We start from the raw sequence: 20,070 nt of genomic DNA, 5'->3' as shown, positions 1-20,070 counted from the left end.
TTAGTAACTATTTATGAATATGAATTTAGTTTCCCATGAAAGAAGCACTGTGATATGGTATAATGTAAACTAGGTTCAGAGAGATACAGAGGCAAACTAGCTCCTAAATTGTAAACTACCCTTCTTTTGCTGTATTATTATGCCTGAGAAGAGGGGAAAGGTATGCCTGCTGTTGCAGGTGCCATAAAGCTAAAGGAAATGGGGATAAAATAAGGCCTTACTGCAAATGGGTAATTTACTTTGTGGGAACTAAAGTATTTTGTCTCTGGCTAGGTATATTCCTTTGTATACCCATATATGTCATGTGTCAGGAATCTAGGCAAGCTTAGCCAGGGTCTATACTGAAGCTAGCAGGCAGGTATGCCAGATTACATGAGGCAGCATGAGAAAATAATGGCCATCAATCTGTTAGAAAGTTTAAGCAAGGTTACACATGGTGAAATAACTGAAGCTATCTAAAACACAAATAGTTAAAACAGAGTTGGTATTTCACTTAATGATGATGCGTAAATGCTATTTATCCTTATTCTACATGACACAGTGTTAAGAGTAATTTAATTCCAAAATCAACTAATCATTTAAAATAATCATGATTTGTCATTTTCTCTGTACTAAATAAATTTTGAAAAACAAAAGATACACAGATTAAAGAGATGAGAGTTGCTTATTCTTAGGAAGGGAGAGCAATAAGGTAATTTCTGATTCTAGTATAGGATATTGAAGGCTTTAATAAAGAAATTATGAGCCACTGATCTCCAAACAATTAAGAACAAAGGAAACACCAGACAGGTGTCTAAAGTCGTATTAAGCCCACAGACACCCCAAAACACACCACTTGACGTGGCCCTGCCCAACAGAGGGACAAGATCCAGCTCCGCCCACCAGAACACAGTCCCCGCCACCAGGAAGCCTACACAAGCCACTGGACCAACCTCGCCCACTGGGGGCAGACACCAGAAGCAAGAGGAACTACAACCCTGCAGCCTGACAAAAGGAGACAAAACACAGTAAGTTAGTAAAAAATGAGAAGACAGAGAAATATGTTGCAGACAAAAGAGCAAGATAAAAACCCACAACAAAATGAATGAAGAGGAAATAGGCAATCTACCTGAAAAAGAATTCAGAGTAATGGTAGAAATGATGATCCAAAATCTTGAAAATAGAATGGAGAAAATACAAGAAATATTTAACAAGGATCTAGAAGAACTAAAGAACAAATGAACAGTGATGAACAACACAATAAATGAAATTTAAAATACACTAGAAGGAATCAACAGCAGAACAACCGAGGTGGAAGAAAGGATAAGTGACCTGGAAGATAAAATAGTGGAAATAACTACTGCAGACCAAAATAAAGAAAAAAGAATGAAAAGAATTGAAGACAGTCACAGGGACCTCTGGGACAACATTAAACGCACCAACATTTCAATTATAGGGGTCCCAGAAGAAGAAGAGAAAGAGAAAGGGTCTGAGAAAATATGTGAAGAGATTATAGTGGAAAACTTCCCTAACATGGGGAAGGAAATAGTCAATCAAGTCCATGAAGTGCAGAGAGTCCCGGACAGGATAAACCCAAGGAGAAACAAGACGAGACACGATTAACCAAGCTAACAAAAATTAAATACAAAGAAAAAATATTAAAAGCAGCAAGGGAAAAGCAACAAATAACATACAAGGGAATCTCCATAAGGTTATCAGCTGATCTTTCAGCAAAAACTCTGCAGGCAAGAAGGGAGTGGCAGGATATATTTAAAGTGATGAAAGGGAAAAAACTACAGCCAAGATTACTCTACCCAACAAGGTTCTCATTCAGATTTGATGGAGAGATCAAAAGCTTTACAGACAAGCAAAAGCTAAGAGAATTCACGAACATCAGACCAGCTTTGCAACAAATGCTAAAAGGACTTCTCGAGGTAGGAAACTCAAGAGAAGAAAAAGACCTACAAAAACAAACCCAAAACAATTAAGAAAATGGTAATAGAAACATACATATTGATAATTACCTTACATGTAAATGCATTAAATGCTCCAATCAAAAGACACTGACTGCATAAATGGATACAAAAACAAGACCCGATATATGTTGTCTACAGCAGACCCACTGCAGACCTAGGGACACATACAGGCTGAAAGTGAGGGGACAGAAAAAGATATTCCATGCAAATGGAAATCAAAAGAAAGATGGAGTAGCATTACTCATATCAGACAAAATAGACTTTAAAATGAAGACTAACAAGAGATAAGGAAGGACACTACATAATGATTATGGGAACAGTCCAAGAAGAAGATATAGCAATTGTAAATATTTATGCACCCAACATAGGAGCACCTCAATACATCAGGCAAACCCTAATGGGCATAAAAAGGGAAATCAACATTAACACAAAAATAGTGGGGGATTTTAACACTCCACTTACACCAATGGATAGATCATCCAGACAGAAAATTAATAAGGAAACACAACCCTTAATGACACATTGGACCAGATAGACTTAACTGATAATTTATAGGACATTCTATCCAAAAGTAGCAGGATTCACTTTCTTCTCAAGTGCACAGAAAACATTCCGCAGGGTAGATCACATCTTGGGCCACAAATCAAGCCTTGGTAAATTTAAGAAAATTGAAACCATATCAAGCATCTTTTTCAACCACAACACTATGAGATTAGAAATGAATTATAGGATAAAAACTATAAAAAACACAAATACATGGAGGCTAAACAATACACTACTAAAGAGCAAAGAGATCATCAAAGAAATCAAAGAGGGAATAAAAAAATACCTAGAGACAAATGACAATGAAAACACGATGACCCAAAACCTATGTGATGCAGCAAAAGCAGTTCTAAGAGGGAAGTTTATAGCAATACAATCCTACCTCAAGAAACAAGAAACATCTCAAATAAACAACCTAACCTTACACCTAAAGCAATTCGGGAAAGAAGAACAACAAAATCCCAGAGTTAGCAGAAGAAAAGAAATCATAAAGATCAGATCAGAAATAAATGAAGAAAAAACGAAAGAAATGATAGCAAAGATCAATAAAACTAAAACCTGGTTCTTTGAGAAGATAAACAAAATTGATAAACCATTAGCCAGACTCATCAAGAAAAAAAGGGAGAAGACTCAAATCAATATAATTAAAAATGAAAAAGGAGAAGTTACAACTGACACCACAGAAATACAAAGGATCATAAAAGACTACTATGAGCAACTATATGCCAATAAAATGGACAACCTGGAAGAAATGGACAAATTCTTAAAAAACTAGAACCTTCCAAGACTGAACCAGGAAGAAATAGAAAATATGAACAGACCAATCACAAATACTGAAATTGAAAATGTGATTAAAAATCTTCCAACAAACAGTCCACGACCAGATGGTTTCACAGGTGAATTCTATCAAACATTTAGAGAAGAGCTAATACGTATCCTTCTCAAACTCTTCCAAAAAATTGCACAGGATGGAACGTGCCCAAACTCATTCTACGAGGCCACCATCACCCTGATACCAACAGCAGACAAAGATATCACAAAAAAAGAAAATTACAGGCCGATATCACTGATGAACATAGATGCAAAAATCCTCAACAAGATACTAGCAAACTGAATCCGGCAACACATTAAAAAAATCATACACCATGATCAAGTGGGATTTATACCAGGGAGGCAAGGATTCTTCAATATATGCAAATCAATCAATGTGATACACCATATTAACAAATTGAAGAATAAAAACCATAAGATCATCTCAATAGATGCAGAAAAAGCTTCTGACAAAATTCAACATCCACTTATGATAAAAACTCTCCATAAAGTGGGCCTAGAGGGAACCTACCTCAACATAATAAAGGCCATATATGACAAACCCACAGCAAACATTACTGTCAATGGTAAAAAACTGAAAGCATTTCCTCTAAAATCAGGAAAAAGACAAGAGTGCCCACTCTCTCCACTATTATTCAACATAGTATTGGAAGTCCTAGTCACAGCAATCAGAGAAGAAAAAGTAATAAAAGGAATCCAAATTGGCAAAGAAGTAGTAAAAGTGTAACTGTTTGCAGATGACATGATACTATACATAGAAAATCCTGAAGATGCCACCAAAAAACTACTAGAGCTAATTAATGAATTTAGTAAAGTTGCAGGAAACAAAATTAATACACAAAAATCTCTTGTATTCCTATATACTAACAATGAAAGATCAGAAAGAGAAATTAAGGAAACAATCCCATTTACCATTGCAACAAAAAGAATAAAATGCCTAGGAATAAACCTACTTAAGGAGGCAGAAGACCTGTACACAGAAAACTATAAGATAATGATGAAAGAAATCAAAGATGACACAGATGGAGACATATATCATGTTCTTGGATTGGAAGAATCAATACTGTGAAAATGACTATACACCAAAAGCAATCTACAGATTCAGTGCAATCCCCATCAAATTACCAGTGGAATTTTTCATAGAAAAGAACAAGAAATTTTACAATTTGCACAGAAACACAAAAGACCTCGAATAGCAAAAGCAATCTTGAGGAAAAGAAATGGAGCTGGAGGAATCAGACTCCCTGACTTCAGACTACACTACAAAGCTACAATAATCAAGACAGTATGGTGCTGGCACAAAAACAGAAATATAGATCAATGGTTCAGGATAGAAAGCCCAGAGATAAACCCATGCACCTATGGTCACTTAATCTATGACAAAGAAGGACAGTATATACAATGGAGTGAAGACAGCCTCTTCAATAAGTGGTGCTGGGAAAACTGGACAGCTACATGTAAAAGAATGAAATTAGAACACTCCCTAACACCATACACAAAAATAAACTCAAAATGGATTAAAGGTGTAAATGAAAGGCCAGACACTATAAAACTCTTAGAGGAAAACATAGGCAGAACACTCTTTGACATAAATTGCATCAAGGTCTTTTTTGATCCACCTCCTAGAATAATGAGATTAAAAACAAAAATAAAGAAATGGGACCTAATTAAACTTAAAAAGCTTTGCACAGCAAAGGAAAGCATAAACAACATGAAAAGATAACCCTCAGAATGGGAGAATATATTTGCAAACAAATCAACTGACAAAGCATTAATCTCCAAATATACAAACAGCTCATGCAGCTCAGTATCAAAAAAAAAACCCAATCAAAAAATGGGTGGAAAACCTAAATAGACATTTCTCCAAAGAAGACATACAGATGGCCAACAAACACAAGAAAAGATGCTCAACATCACTGATTATTTGAGCAATGCAAATGAAAACTACAATGAGATATCACTTCACACTGGGCAGAATGGCCATCATCAAAAAATCCACAAACAATAAATGCTGGAGAGGTTGTGGAGAAAAGGGAAGCCTCTTGCACTGTTGATGGGAATGTAAATTGACAGAGCCACTATGGAGAACAGTAGGGAGATTCCTTAAAAAACTAAAAACAGAACTACCATATAACCCAGCAATCCCATTATTGGGCATAGACACATGCACCCCCAATGTTCATTGCAGCACTATTTACAAAAGCCAGGACATGGAAGCAACCTAAATGTTCATCAGCAGAGGAATGAAATAAAGAAAATGTGGTACATATATACAATGGAATATTACCCAGCCATAAAAAGGAACAAAACTGGGTCATTTGTAGAGACATGGATGGACCTAGAGACTCATACAGAGTGAAGTAAGTCAGAAAGAGAAAAACAAATATCGTATATTAAAGCATATATTTGGAACCTGAAAAAAATTGGTTTAGACAATCGTATATACAAAGCAGAAATAGAGACACAGACATAGAGAACAAACGTATGGATACTAAAGGGATAAGGCAGGCTGGGATGAATTGGGAGACTGGGATTGACATATATACACTATTGATACTATGTATAAAATAGATAACTAATGAGAACCTACTATATAGCCCTGGGAACTCTATTCAATGTTGTGTGGTACCTAAATGGGAAAGAAATTCAAAAGAGAGGGGATATATGTATTCGTACTGCTGTTTCACTTTGCTGTACAGTAGAAACTAACACAATATTACAAAGCAACTATACTCCAATAAAAATTAAAAGAAAACACCAAACACTTTAGGCTGAAGTTGAAAGTTAAGTATAAAGTAAAAATATAAGTGTGAAGTATATGTAGAGAATATATAGTCACCCTTTCTTTAGGTCTTTAAATACTCATTCAATAGAATGATAACCAGAGGATGGAGACAGATATATTCCTTCTTAGAGGAACCAGGAATATTGATCAGATCAGCGATTTTTTTTTTTTTTTTTTTGACGGTACGCGGGCCTCTCACTGTTGTGACCTCTCCCGCTGCAGAGCACAGGCTCCGGACGCGCAGGCTCAGCGGCCATGGCTCACGGGCCCAGCCGCTCCGCGGCATGTAAGATCTTCCCGGACCAGGGCACGAACCCGTGTCCCCTGCATCGGCAGGCGGACTCTCAACCACTGCGCCACCAGGGAAGCCCTCAGATCAGCAATTTTTAAACTTTTTGGTAGTAGACTTTTACAACTTTCACAACTTTAAAAATTACTGAAGATTCCTATTGGGAGATTGGGATGGACATATACACACTACTATATATAAAATAGATAACTAATAAGGACTTACTGTATATTACAGGGAACTCTACTCAATACTCTGTAATGTGAAAAGAATCTAAAAAAGAGTGGATATATGTACATGTATAACTGATTCACTTTGCTGTACAGCAGAAACACAACATTGTAAATCAAGTACACCCCAATAAAAATTTAAAAATGAAAAGATTCCTAAGAACCTTTGTTTATTTGAGTTATATAGATATTCATCATATTAAAAATTAAAAGATATTTTAAAACATTTATTAATTAAAAAAATAAACTCATTACATATTTAACATTCCTAATATCATTATAGTTAACATTCCTAATATCTTAAAATGAAAAAATAACTATACATTTTTTGAAAATTAAGTGAGCACAATGGCATTGTTTTACATGTTTACAAATTTTATTTAATATCTGGCTAATAGAAGACAGACAGATTCTCATAGCATTCAATGTGTTGTGATATGTGTCATTTGGGTTCAAGCATATGAAAAAAATCCAGCCTTATATAATCACAAAAGGGAGAAGTATTTTAAAATAGCCTTTTCAAATAACTGTGAATAGTCATATTTGATACTATGCTAAAAATTCAACAAGTGGTCATTTCTTAAAGATTACTTGCAATATAAAATATGATATCTTATGAAATGAACTTTTGTACTCTATTACATTAAAATCCATTGGTCTACCTTGCATTTTGAATAAATCTTTTACTCATTCATAATTTTAAAAAACCATATACTGATCTTCTGAAAAATACTAATTCAGAGAGTTACACAGAGCTTCTAGATTTTTGTCACATTTCATTATACAATATTTTAAAAAATCATATTAATTTATATCACCACCACTGTTATTCAGGAAAGTCCCTAAGTAATGGGAAACTATCAAGCTGAAGGCAGCAAATACAAGTTTTCAAAATTCCAATATTCACTTGAAAACTCAAATTTTATCATTAGCAACAAATACTCTCAGTTTTCCCTTGAATTGATAGGCTCACTTATGTCATACATTTTCAAGAAAAATGTCAGCCAGCCAGTATCCCAGTCTGAATGTTGTTAATTTAAAATGTTGTTTCACGAAGAAATAAGTAGTTCAACTCATACCTCAAACAAAAGTACAAGTGCTCTTTCTCAAACCTAACATCATACAGCAGCAGAAGTGATTTATGAATTCTTCAAATTTGTCACATAGAATATTAAGAAGATGTGTAATCGAGGATGGAGATTAAGTAAAATTAGTAATTTTAATGCTTCATTGAGGACATTTTAAGTGAAACGGCTTTTTTTAAAAAAAAAAAAAACAGCAAGAGCCCGGCAGAGAGGAATCCAATTACTAGTAAGGTTTGGTGCCACTTCCTTGATTCATCTAAAGGCGTCAGCAGTTTTATCCTCTGCTTTCTGAACTACAACTGCAAATGTCAACGCAGTGAAAAAAAGGCAAATAACATCTTAAAATTAGTATAAAAATAGTTTTGACCTACTGCACCTCCTTGAAAGAGTCTCAGGATCTAGGAGTCCTCAGAACACACTTTAAAACTCACTGGATTACATATGGAAACAACCTAAATGTCCATCAACAGATGAATGGATAAAGAAGATGCGGTACATATACACAATGAAATACTACTCAACCATAAAAAAGAAACAATGCCATATGCAGCAACGTGGATGGACCTAGAGATTACCATACTAAGTAAGTAAGTCAGAAAGACAAAGACAAATACCATATGATATCATGATATGTGGAATCTAAAATATTACACAAATGAACCTATCCAGGAAACAGAAACAAAATCAGGGACACAGAATAGACTGGTGGTTGCCAAGGGGGTGGGGGTAGGAGAGGGTAGGAGTGGGAGTTTGGGATTAGCAGATGCAAATTGGTATATACAGAATAGATAAACAACAAGGTCTTACTGTACAGTACAGGGAACTATATTCAATATCCTGTGATAAACCATAATGGAAAGGAGTATGAAAAAGAATGTGTGTGTATGTGTGTGTGTATATATATATATATATATATATATAAACACATAACTGAATCACTTTGCTGTACAGCAGAAATTAATACAACACTGTAAATCAACTATACTTGAATAAAATAAATTAAAAAAAAGACTCACTGGATTAGATAACTTTCTTATACAATGTTTTCTAATTTCATAAAGTATATTTTAAATTACACTATAAATGGTTAGAATATATTTTGCTACTTGATTTCTTTTATATTAAAATATACATATTACCTTAGTAATAATAATATTTAAATACACTTTACCTTGGTATTCTAAGCAAGTTTTAATTAATCACATAACAAGACTTGATATTAAATATTATTATAGTGTTCAATATGCAGAAGCTAAAGCAACGGTTTTGTAATTTCACTGAAAATGTTCAACTCAAAAAAAGAAAGCCTTAATAGATTAAGTAATCAAGAGTTAATCTATTGAGAGCATTACTAACTGTGTAGCAGTGTATTTGTAATATTTACAATCTAGTCAAAGAGATGAGTTTAATGACAATTGGATGGTTTAAAATCTAAGTTGTAGGAATTTCAGAGAACAGAAAGAATACTGCAGGTCAGAATAGTTGGTAATGAATTCATGAAAAGACAGAAACCAAGTGAGGACTTAAAGGACAAGAAATTAGAGAAGAAAGAAGACATTTCAGAATCAAGACCTAACAGGAATAAAGCTAAGGGGGTGGCATTTTTAAAAGTGGGGAAAGCAAGAGGGAGGGTAACCAGATTGACTGATATGATCATGTTAGAGAACAATGAGAGATTAGGCTGAATCAGTAGAATTAGGGCATAGAAAAGCTGGCTTCAGAAGCCAAATAGAATAAGGCAGATGGTAGTGTAGTTACAGTTTTCTCATGATAGAACATTGAAAAGGCTATACTTTTAGCAAGATTAACCTGGACATGAGATTATAGGAGAAAAAGACTTGCAAAAAGATCATTCAGGAGTCAGGTATTTTCAGTATTGGAAGAAGGGGTTGGTAAGAGTGAACAAAGCTTGGGGCAACGGGAATGCAAAGAAGAGAATCCAAGAGATAAGACTTAGTGAACTTTGCATTAGTAGCAGGTTAGGTAAAGGAAGAGTAAGGAGTAAGTCAAAGATGATTGGAAGTTATTTAGGGTTACAAACATGAGAAGTAATAATATTATATGCTAGGCACCGTGAGACATATAACACATTAACTGTCCCACAAGTTTTATGTGTAACTATTTTATAGACAGGGAAACTTAAGTTCAGAGTGACTAATTTGTTTTGCTAATAAGTGTTTTAGGCAGCCCTAACATATAGGCTTATTTGACTATAGAGATAAGAGGTTATCACAGTGTTGAAAAGCCTACAGCCTACAGTCATCTGCCTGGGCAAACAGCTTTACCATTTACAAGCAGCACAGTTCTGACAAGTTGCTTAATCTTTCGGTGCTTCAGTTTTCTCACCTCTGAAATGCAGATGATTAACGAACTCATAGAGCTGTAGTGAGGATTAAGTGAGACAATGCATGTAGAGCACTGTTAATAGTGCCTAGAAAATAGTAAGGCCTCACCATCACCCTGATACCAAAACCAGACAAAGATACTACAAAAAAAGAAAATTACAGACCAGTATCACTGATGAATACAGATGCAAGAATCCTCAACAAAATACTAGCAAACAGAATCCAACAACACATTAAAAGGATCATACACCATGATCAAGTGGGATTTATCCCAGGGATGCAAGGATTCTTCAGTATACGCAAATCAATCAATGTGATACACCATATTAACAAACTGAAGAAGAAAAACCATATAATCATCTTAATAGATGCAGAAAAAACTTTTGACAAAATTCAACACCCATTTATGATAAAAACTCTCCAGAGAGTGGGCATAGAGGGAACCTACCTCAACATAATAAAGGCCATATACGACAAACCCACAGCAAACATCATTCTCAATGGTGAAAAACTGAAAGCATTTCCTCTAAGATCAGGAACAAGATAAGGATGTCCACTCTCACCACTATTATTCAACATAGTTTTATAAGTCCTAGTGATGGCAATCAGAGAAGAAAAAGAAATAAAAGGAATACAAATTGGAAAAGAAGTAAAACCGTCAATGTTTGCAGATGACACGATACTATACATAGAGAATCCTGAAAATGCCACCAGAAAACTACTAGAGCTAATCAATGAATTTGGTAAAGTTGCAGGATACAAAATTAATGCACAGAAATCTCTTGCATTCGTATACACTAATGATGAAAAATCTGAAAGAGAAATTAAGGGAACACTCCCATTTACCATTACAACAAAAAGAATAAAATACCTAGAAATAAACCTATCTAGGGAGACAAAAGACCTGTATGCAGAAAACTATAAGACACTGATGAAAGAAATTAAAGATGATACCAACAGATGGAGAGATATACCACATTCTTAGATTGAAAGAATCAACACTGTGAAAATAACTATACTACCCAAAGCAATCTACAGATTCAATGCAATCCCTATAAAATTACCAATGGCATTTTTTTACAGAACTAGAACAAAAAATCTTAAAATTTGTATGGAGACACAAAAGACCCTGAATAGCCAAAGCAGTCTTGAGGGAAAAAAACGGAGCTGGAGGAATGAGACTCTCTGACTTCAGACTATACTACAAAGCTACAGTAATCAAGACAATATGGTTCTGACACAAAAACAGAAACATAGATCAATGGAACAAGATAGAAAGCCCAGAGATAAACCCACGCACCTACGGTCAACTAATCTATGACAAAGGAGGCAAGGCTATACAATGGAGAAGACAGTTTCTTCAATAAGTGGTGCTGGGAAAACTGGACAGCTACATGTAAAAGAGTGAAATTAGAACACTCCCTAACACCATACACAAAAATAAACTCAAAATGGATTAGTGACCTAAATGTAAGACCAGACACTGTAAAACTCTTAGAGGAAAACATAAGAAGAACACTCTTTGACATAAATCACAGCAAGATCTTTATTGATCCACCTCCTAGAGTAATGGAAATAAAAACAAAACAAACAAAAAACGAACAAAAAAGAAAATAGCAAGGCCTCAATGTGTTTGCCATTATTTTATTAGTACAATATGTTAGTGTCATTAACATAGGGAAGACCCAGTTTTGGAAGAAAAAGTATAACAATATGAGTTGGAGGTGGCTTCTAAGTGGGTATTTTACAAGAAATGAAAATAAAAGATAAATGCAAAAAGGAGAGGTTATAGAAATACCTGTTTTTAAGTCAAAAAATACCTATTTTAGGGGATTCCCTGGTGGCGCAGTGGTTGAGAGTCTGCCTGCCAATGCACGGGACGCGGGTTCGTGCCCCGGTCTGGGAGGATCCCGCGTGCCGCGGAGCCGCTGGGCCTGTGAACCGTGGCCACTGGGCCTGCGCGTCCGGAGCCTGTGCCCCGCAGGGGAAGAGGCCACAACGGTGAGAGGCCCGCGTATCGCAAAAAAAAAAAAAAAAAAAAAAAAAAAGAGAAATACCTATTTTATTTTCAAGAGGTTACAAAAATAACTACTTGATAGTCATAGGCCTGGAAAACATAAATTATTTATGGAATTTTTGTCATTCACAAATCCTGATCATAAAGATATTTCCTGTGCCATGATTTTATGATATTTCTACTTTGTGTAAGATACTATGCTAGATGCTAGAAGTATTAAGAAGGTCCTTTAAAAAAGCTGTACTTGGGCTTCCCTGGTGGCGCAGAGGTTGAGAGTCTGCCTGCCAATGCAGGGGACGCGGGTTCGTGCCCCGGTCCGGGAGGATCCCACAGGCCGCGGAGCGGCTAGGCCCGTGAGCCATGGCCGCTGAGCCTGCGGGTCTGGAGCCTGTGCTCCGCTGCAGGACACGCCACAGCAGTGAGAGGCCCGCGTACCACAAAAAAAAAAAAAAAAAAAAAAAGCTGTACTTTAGGTAGGCAAAGAGAAGATACACAAAATTATAAAATACAATGACATAGTGTATACCAAACAAGTAATACAAACAAACAAAAAAGAATCATAGAAGTTCAACAAAAGACTAAAGTTCCTATGGGTTGTGACAGGCTAAGAAGATAGATAAAGTGTGCCTAGGACCTTGAAGGAAGGCTAAAATTTAGGTAAGAAAGAGAAAGCTGAGAGGAGTGGGATACTCCTGGCAGAAAGAGCACAATGAACATGGCAGACAACACACATGGCATGATTCAGGGATACCAAAAAGAGCAGCTTATTTTGAACGACAAATTTGTATAAAAAGAAATAGAGAAAGGACTGAAAAGTTTTTTGTCAAGTTCTAAAGTGCTCAGGATATTGGTTGAAGAATTATATTTCACTGCATAAGCAAAGAAGTGTTTCTTTCTCTCCTAGCATCAGACTTCCATAACTGAATAATCTACTTCTAAAGACTAAATTTGTTTTGGAATTACTTTTCTATCCTTTGCTTCTTTCATCTTATAAGCTAGCAAACACCATGTAATTAGGAAGAATCTTCACATATTTGCTGCCGCTAATGCTTTCTTGTTGAAGAGATTTTTTTTAAGTTTCTTAGTATTTTCAGTTCCAAGGAAATGGTTTGCTTTTAGAAAAGTTTTTTCAAGTAACTGAACCCCAATAAAAGAAGAAAACTCAAATGTAATCATGAATAGGTAAGGTAAACACATTAGTTTTTCAACTTAAATTGCCTAGGGCAATTTGCCTAGGGCAAATTGCCCTGCAATTTTTTGAGAGCTGATAAGTACTTTTCTAGAATTGAAATGTTGTAAATTAAACACTACACTATTATAAAAAGTTCATACTATGAAACATACTGAGGATCAAAATGTATTTACAGTAAAAATAATATGTGAACTAACCTCACTACTGAAACCTTTGGTCTAATTTAGGCATAATAAAAAATCATACTTAATAATTTAGGCATATTCAATTCTACAAAGTTTAATTCACTACAATACCACATAACATGCACACGTATGCATATATTTTCTAAAGATCAGGTTTTTTCTTCCCTTTCTCTAACTTGTTATCAATTGCTTTACAGTAATACTTACCCTAATATTCTATTCATTCCATGTCTAGCAGCATAGTGTAATGGTGTATTGTGCTGGTAGGGCTCCCCGTAAGATGTATTTGGATCGAGGGATTCTTTTAGCTGAGGGTTGTTTTCATATATTTGGCAGGCCAGGTTTTCATCACCATTGATGAGTGCTTTACGGAATTTGGTGGTTGTATTTCCCATGTTTTGTTTTGTTTTTTTCTGATAGGTAGTGGCACTTTTTCCTTCCCCCTTCAGCCACTTCTTGAATGCTTCTACAACATGTTTCACATTCTAATGGAGGAAAAAATTATTAGATTGTGAAAAACTAATTATGAAGCAGTATCCTAAAGAAACAGTATCATAATTAGGAACACAAATAAAATCTAGGAAGCATATGTAAGGGAACAAATTATACTAAATTTACCAAATTTATCTTAATAGGCAAAAAGTCTCAAACTTTTAATGTTACCCCAATTAACTTGTTAAACTATAACATTTTTCCACACAGAAACTGTTAAGGTTTCACAGGCTGCACTTTATACTATAAAAGTTACATACATATATGTGCTTTTCAATTTTCTCCTTCACATAGGCAGGAAATGAGCTTGATTAAAATCTATGGATGAATACACTTAAATCCCTGTATAAATTATATATAAATCTGACTCAGTCAATTTGTAGGATAGTGAAAAATGTCAGAAATCTTCCTCATATAAGAACTCCAGAGAAGCAAGAAGAATTACAATCCTGCAGCCTATGGAACAAAAAGCACATTCACAGAAAGATAGACAAAATGAAAAGGCAGAGGGCTATGTACCAGATGAAAGAACAAGATAAAACCCCACAAAAACAACTAAATGAAGTGGAGACAGGCAACCCTCCAGAAAAAGAATTCAGAATAATGATAGTGAAGGTCATCCAGGACCATGGAAAAAGAATGGAGGCAAAGATCAAGAAGATGCAAGAAATGTTTAACAAAGACCTAGAAGAATTAAAGAACAAAGAAACAGAGATGAATAATACAATAACTGAAATGAAAACTACACTACAAGGAATCAATAGCAGAATAACTGAGGCAGAACAATGGATAAGTGACCTGGAAGACAGAATGGTGGAATTCACTGCTGCAGACAAGAATGAAAAAATGAAAAGAAAGGAAGACAGCCTAACAGACCTATGGGACAACATTAAATGCAGTAACATTCGCATTATAGGGCTACCAGAAGGAGAAGAGAGAGAGAAAGGACCAGAGAAAATATTTGGAGAGATTATAGTCAAAAACTTCCCTAACATGGGAAAGGAAATAGCCACCCAAGTCCAGGAAGTGCAGAGAGTTCCATACAGGATTAAACCCAAGGAGAAACACGCCGAAACACACAGTAATCAAACTGGCAAAAATTAAAGACAAAGAAAGATTATTAAAAGCAGCAAGGGAAAAATGACAAATAACATACAAGGGAACTCCCATAAGATTAACAGCTGATTTCTCAGCAGAAACTCTACAAGCCAGAAGGGAGTGGCATGATATACTTAAAGTGATGAAAGGGAAGAACCTACAACCAAGATTACTCTACCTGGCAAGGTCTCATTCAGATGTGATGGAGAAATCAAAAGCTTTACAGGCAAGCAAAAGCTAACAGAATTCAGCCCCACCAAACCAGCTCTACAACAAATGCTAAAGGAATTTCTCTAAGTGGAAAACACAAGAGAAGAAAAGGAACTACAAAAACAAACCCAAAACAATTAAGAAAATGGTCATAGGAACATACATATTGATATTTACCTTAAACTTGAATGGATTAAATGCTCCAACCAAAAGACACAGGCTTGCTGAATGGATACAAAAACAAGACCCATTTATATGCTGTCTACAAGAGACCCACTTCAGACCTAGGGACACATTCAGACTGAAAGTGAGGGGATGGAAAAAGATATTCCATGCAAATGGAAATCAAAAGAAAGCTCGAGTACCTATACTCATATCAGATAAAATAGACTTTAAAATAAAGAATGTTACAAGAGATAAGGAAGGACACTAAATAATGATCAGGGGATCAATCCAAGAAGAAGATATAACAATTATAAATATAGATGCATCCAACATAGGAGCACCTCAATACATAAGGCACTTGCTAACAGCTCTAAAAGACGAAATCGACAGTAACACGATAACAGTGGGGGACTTTAACACCTCACTTACACCAATGGACAGATCATTGAAAATGAAAATAAATAAGAAAACACAAGATTTAAATGACACAATAGACCAGATAGATTTAACTGATATTTATAGGACATTCCATCCAAAAACAGCAGATTACACTTTCTTCTCAAGTGCGCATGGATCATTCTCCAGGATAGATCACATCTGGGGTCACAAATCAAGCCTCAGTAAATTTAAGAAACTTGAAATCATATCAAGCATCTTTTCTGACCACAATGCTATGAGATCAGAAATGAATTACAGGGAAGAAAACGTAAAAAACGTAAACACATGGAGGCTAACCAATATATTACTAAATAACCAAGAGATCACTGAAGAAATCAAAGAGTAAATCAAAAAATACCTAGAGGCAAATGACAATGAAAACACGACGATCCAAAACCTATAGGATGCAGCAAAAGCAGTTCTAAGAGGGAAGTCTATAACTATACAAGCCTACCTCAAGAAACAAGTAAAATCTCAAATAAACTACCTAACCTTACACTTAACGGAACTAGATAAAGGACAAATAAAACCCAAAGTTAGCAGAAGGAAAGAAATCATAAAGATCAGAGCGGAAATAAATGAAACAGAAACAAATAAAACAATAGCAAAGATCAATAAAACTAAAAGCTGGTGCTTTGATAAGATAAACAAAATTGATAAACCATTAGCCAGACTCATCAAGAAAAAGAGGGAGAGGACTGAAGTCAATAAAATTAGAAATGAAAAGGGAGAAGTTACAACAGACACTGCAGAAATACAAAGCATCCTAAAGACTACCACAAGCAACTCTATGCCAATAAAATGGACAACCTGGAAGAAATGGACAAATTCTTACAAAGGTATAACCTTCCAAGACTGAACCAGGAAGAAACAGAAAATATGAACAGGCCAATCACAAGTAATGAAATTGAAACTGTGATTAAAAATCTTGCAGCAAACAAAAGTACAGGACCAGATGGCTTCACAGGTGAATTCTATCAAACATTTAGAGAAGAGCTAACACCCATCCTTCTCAAACTCTTCCAAAAAACTGCAAAGGAACACTCCCAAACTCATTCTATGAGGCCACTATCACCTTGATACCAAAACCAGACAAAGATACTACAAAAAAAGAATTACAGACCAATGTCACTGACGAATATAGATGCAAAAATCCTCAAGAAAATACTAGCAAACAGAGTCCAACAACACGTTAAAAGGATCATACACCATGATCAAGTGGGATTTATCCCAGGGATGCAAGGATTCTTCAATATATGCAAATCAATCAATGTGATACAACATATTAACAAACTGAAGAATAAAAATGATGATCATCTCAACAGATGCAGAAAAAGCTTTTGACAAAATTCTACACCAGTTGATGGTAAAAACTCTCCAGACAGTGGGCATAGAGGGAACCTACCTCAACATAATAAAGGCCATATACGACAAACCCACAGCAAACATCATTCTCAATGGTGAAAAACTGAAAGCATTTCCTCTAAGATCAGGAACAAGACAAAGATGTCTACTTTTGCCACTATTATTCAACATAGCTTTGGAAGTCCTAGCCACGGCAATCAGAGAAGAAAAGAAATAAAAGGAATACAAATTGGAAAAGAAGAAGTAAAACCGTCACTGTTTGCAGATGACATGATACTATACATAGAGAGTCCTGAAAATGCCACCAGTAAACTACTAGAGCTAATCAATGAATTTGGTAAAGTTGCAGGATACAAAATTAAAGCACAGAAATCTCTTGCATTTCTATACACTAATGAGGAAAAATCTGAAAGAGAAATTAAGGAAACACTCCCGTTTACCATTGCAACAAAAAGAATAAAATACCTAGGAATAAACTTACCTAGGGAGACAAAAGACCTGTATGCAGAAAACTATAAGACACTGATGAAAGAAATTAAAGATGATACCAACAGATGGAGATATATACCACGTTCTTGGATTGGAAGAATCAATATTGTGAAAATGACTATAGTAATCTAGAGGTTCAATGAAATCCCTATCAAATTACCAATGGCATTTTTTTACAGAACTAGAACTAAAAACCTTAAAATTTGTATGGAGACATAAAAGACCCTGAACAGCCAAAACAGTCTTGAGGGAGAAAAACGCAGCTGGAGGAATCAGACTCCCTGACTTCAGAGTATACTATAAAGCTACAGTAATCAAGACAATATGGTACTGGTACAAAAACAGAAACATAGATCAATGGAACAAGATAGAAAGCCCAGAGATAAACCACGCACCTATGGTCAACTAATTTATGACAAAGGAGGCAAGGATATACAATGGAGAAAGGACAGTCTCTTCAATAAGTGGTGCTGGGAAAAGTGGACAGCTACATATAAAAGAATGAAATTAGAACACTCCCTAACACCGTACACAAAAATAAACTCAAAATGGATTAGAGACCTAAATGTAAGACCAGACACTATAAAACTCTTAGAGGAAAACATAGGAAGAACACTGTTTGATGTAAATCAGAGCAAGATCTTTTTTGATCCACCTTGTGGAGTAATGGAAATAAAAATAAACAAATGGGACTTAATGAAACTTCAAAGCTTTTGCACAGCAAAGGAAACCATAAACAAGATGAAAAGACAACCCTCAGAATGGGAGAAAATATTTGCAAACGAATCATTCGACAAAGGATTAATCTCCAAAATACATAAACAGCTCATGCAGCTCAATATTAAAAAAACAAGCAACCCAATCCAAAAATGGGCAGAAGGCCTAAATAGACATTTCTCCAAAGAAGATATACACATGGCCAAGAAGCACATGAAAAGCTGCTCAACATCACTAATTATTAGAGAAATGCAAATCAAAACCCCAATGAGGTATCACCTCACACCAGTTAGAATGGGCATCATCAGAAAATCTACAAACAACAAATGCTGGAGAGGGTGTGGAGAAAAGGGAACCCTCTTGCACTGTTGGTGGGAATGTATATTGATACAGCCACTATGGAGAACAGTATGGATGTTCCTTAAAAAACTAAAAATAGAATCACCATATGATCCAGCAATCCTACTACTGGGCATATACCCAGAGGAAACTGTAATTCAAAAAGACACATGCACCCCAATGTTCATTGCAGCACTATTTACAATAGCCAAGTCATGGAAGCAACCTAAATGCCCAACGAAAGATGAATGGATAAAGATGTGGTACACATATATAATGGAATATTACTCAGCCATAAAAAGGAATGAAATTGGGTCATTTGTTGAGACGTGGATGGATTTAGAGAGTGTCTTACAGAGTGAAGTAAGTCAGAAAGAGAAAAACAAATATCGTATATTAACACATATATGTGGAACCTAGAAAAATGGTACAGATGAACTGGTTTGCAGGGCAGAAATTGAGACACAGATACAGAGAACAAACATATGGACACCAAGTGGGGAAAGCAGCAGGGAGGTGGGGGTGGTAGTTCGATGAATTGGGCGATTGGGATTGTCATGTATACACAGATGTGTATAAAACTGATGACTAATAAGAACCTGCTGTATAAAAAAATAAATAAAATTAAATTTAAAAATTAAAAAAAAAGGAACTCCAGAATGTGTTAAATTACAGTAATGGAAAAGTGAAACTGCTCAGTACTTACTTATAAAAGCCTCAGAGAAAAGATTTTTAAAATGTAAATATATAGTAGGACTACAAAACTCACAGCAAACGAATACAAGTGATTATAACTAATTATACACAGAACTATGGAAACAGTGATTATTCTACCACAATACTATTAAACTTATTTCCTTCTACTGTAAGTAATTCAAAACAAGGTTGAAAACATGAAATGTTTATGCCTACTTTGTTTGGAAAGAGGTTATGATAAAGATCATACGGGTATTTACTAACTGAAGCAATGTGAAGTCGGTGGGGGAAGAAGGACATGGAAACAATCATTGAACTTGGAGTCTGAAATCTCGTATTTACCTACACTAGCTGTGTAATTGTAATTACCCTCCAAAAGCCTCAGGTTCCTATGTGTACAGTAAAAGAAAACAAACATTTCTTAAGGACGACAGTAAGGATTATTAAGAAACTTTAAGTAGCTACCACAGCCCTTGGCTAATGTGCTTAATAAATGCTAGTTTTGTTCCATATCAATAAATGTTTCTGAATCTACTCTTGAACGATTATCAAAATTAATGACAATGGAAACAGCTTATGCAAAGGCAGGTATGAAATAAAAGGC

The 20,070-nt window shown here is 35.3% G+C and overlaps 1 protein-coding gene across 9 annotated transcripts in view; it reads right to left on the bottom strand.

The window, feature by feature from the left end:
- The window catches only part of ANKIB1 (ankyrin repeat and IBR domain containing 1), a 158,751-nt gene that overhangs the window by 74,688 nt on the left and 63,993 nt on the right, over window positions 1–20,070 (bottom strand). For 7 of the 9 annotated variants that reach the window (XM_089917621.1, XM_022585669.2, XM_022585689.3 and 4 more), the window contains one exon: window positions 13,665–13,942. The exons of 1 other annotated variant lie outside the window; for it this stretch is intronic. In XM_089917621.1, coding sequence (XP_089773747.1) covers window positions 13,665–13,852 — 188 coding nt within the window. In that variant the 5' untranslated portion in view covers window positions 13,853–13,942. Of the gene's footprint in view, window positions 1–2,497; window positions 3,073–13,664; window positions 13,943–20,070 lie in introns of those variants that run through there. One more of the 9 variants, XM_089917624.1, reaches the window with a different exon arrangement.

The sequence above is a fragment of the Delphinapterus leucas genome, chromosome 9, assembly GCF_059928025.1.
Source record: "Delphinapterus leucas isolate spDelLeu-1000000601 "Yukka" chromosome 9, BTC_Dleu_Yukka2, whole genome shotgun sequence".
Taxonomy (NCBI): Eukaryota; Metazoa; Chordata; class Mammalia; order Artiodactyla; family Monodontidae; genus Delphinapterus; species Delphinapterus leucas.
The sequence above is the reverse complement of the archived record's forward strand: the minus strand, read 5'-3'. Positions and strand labels throughout refer to the sequence as shown.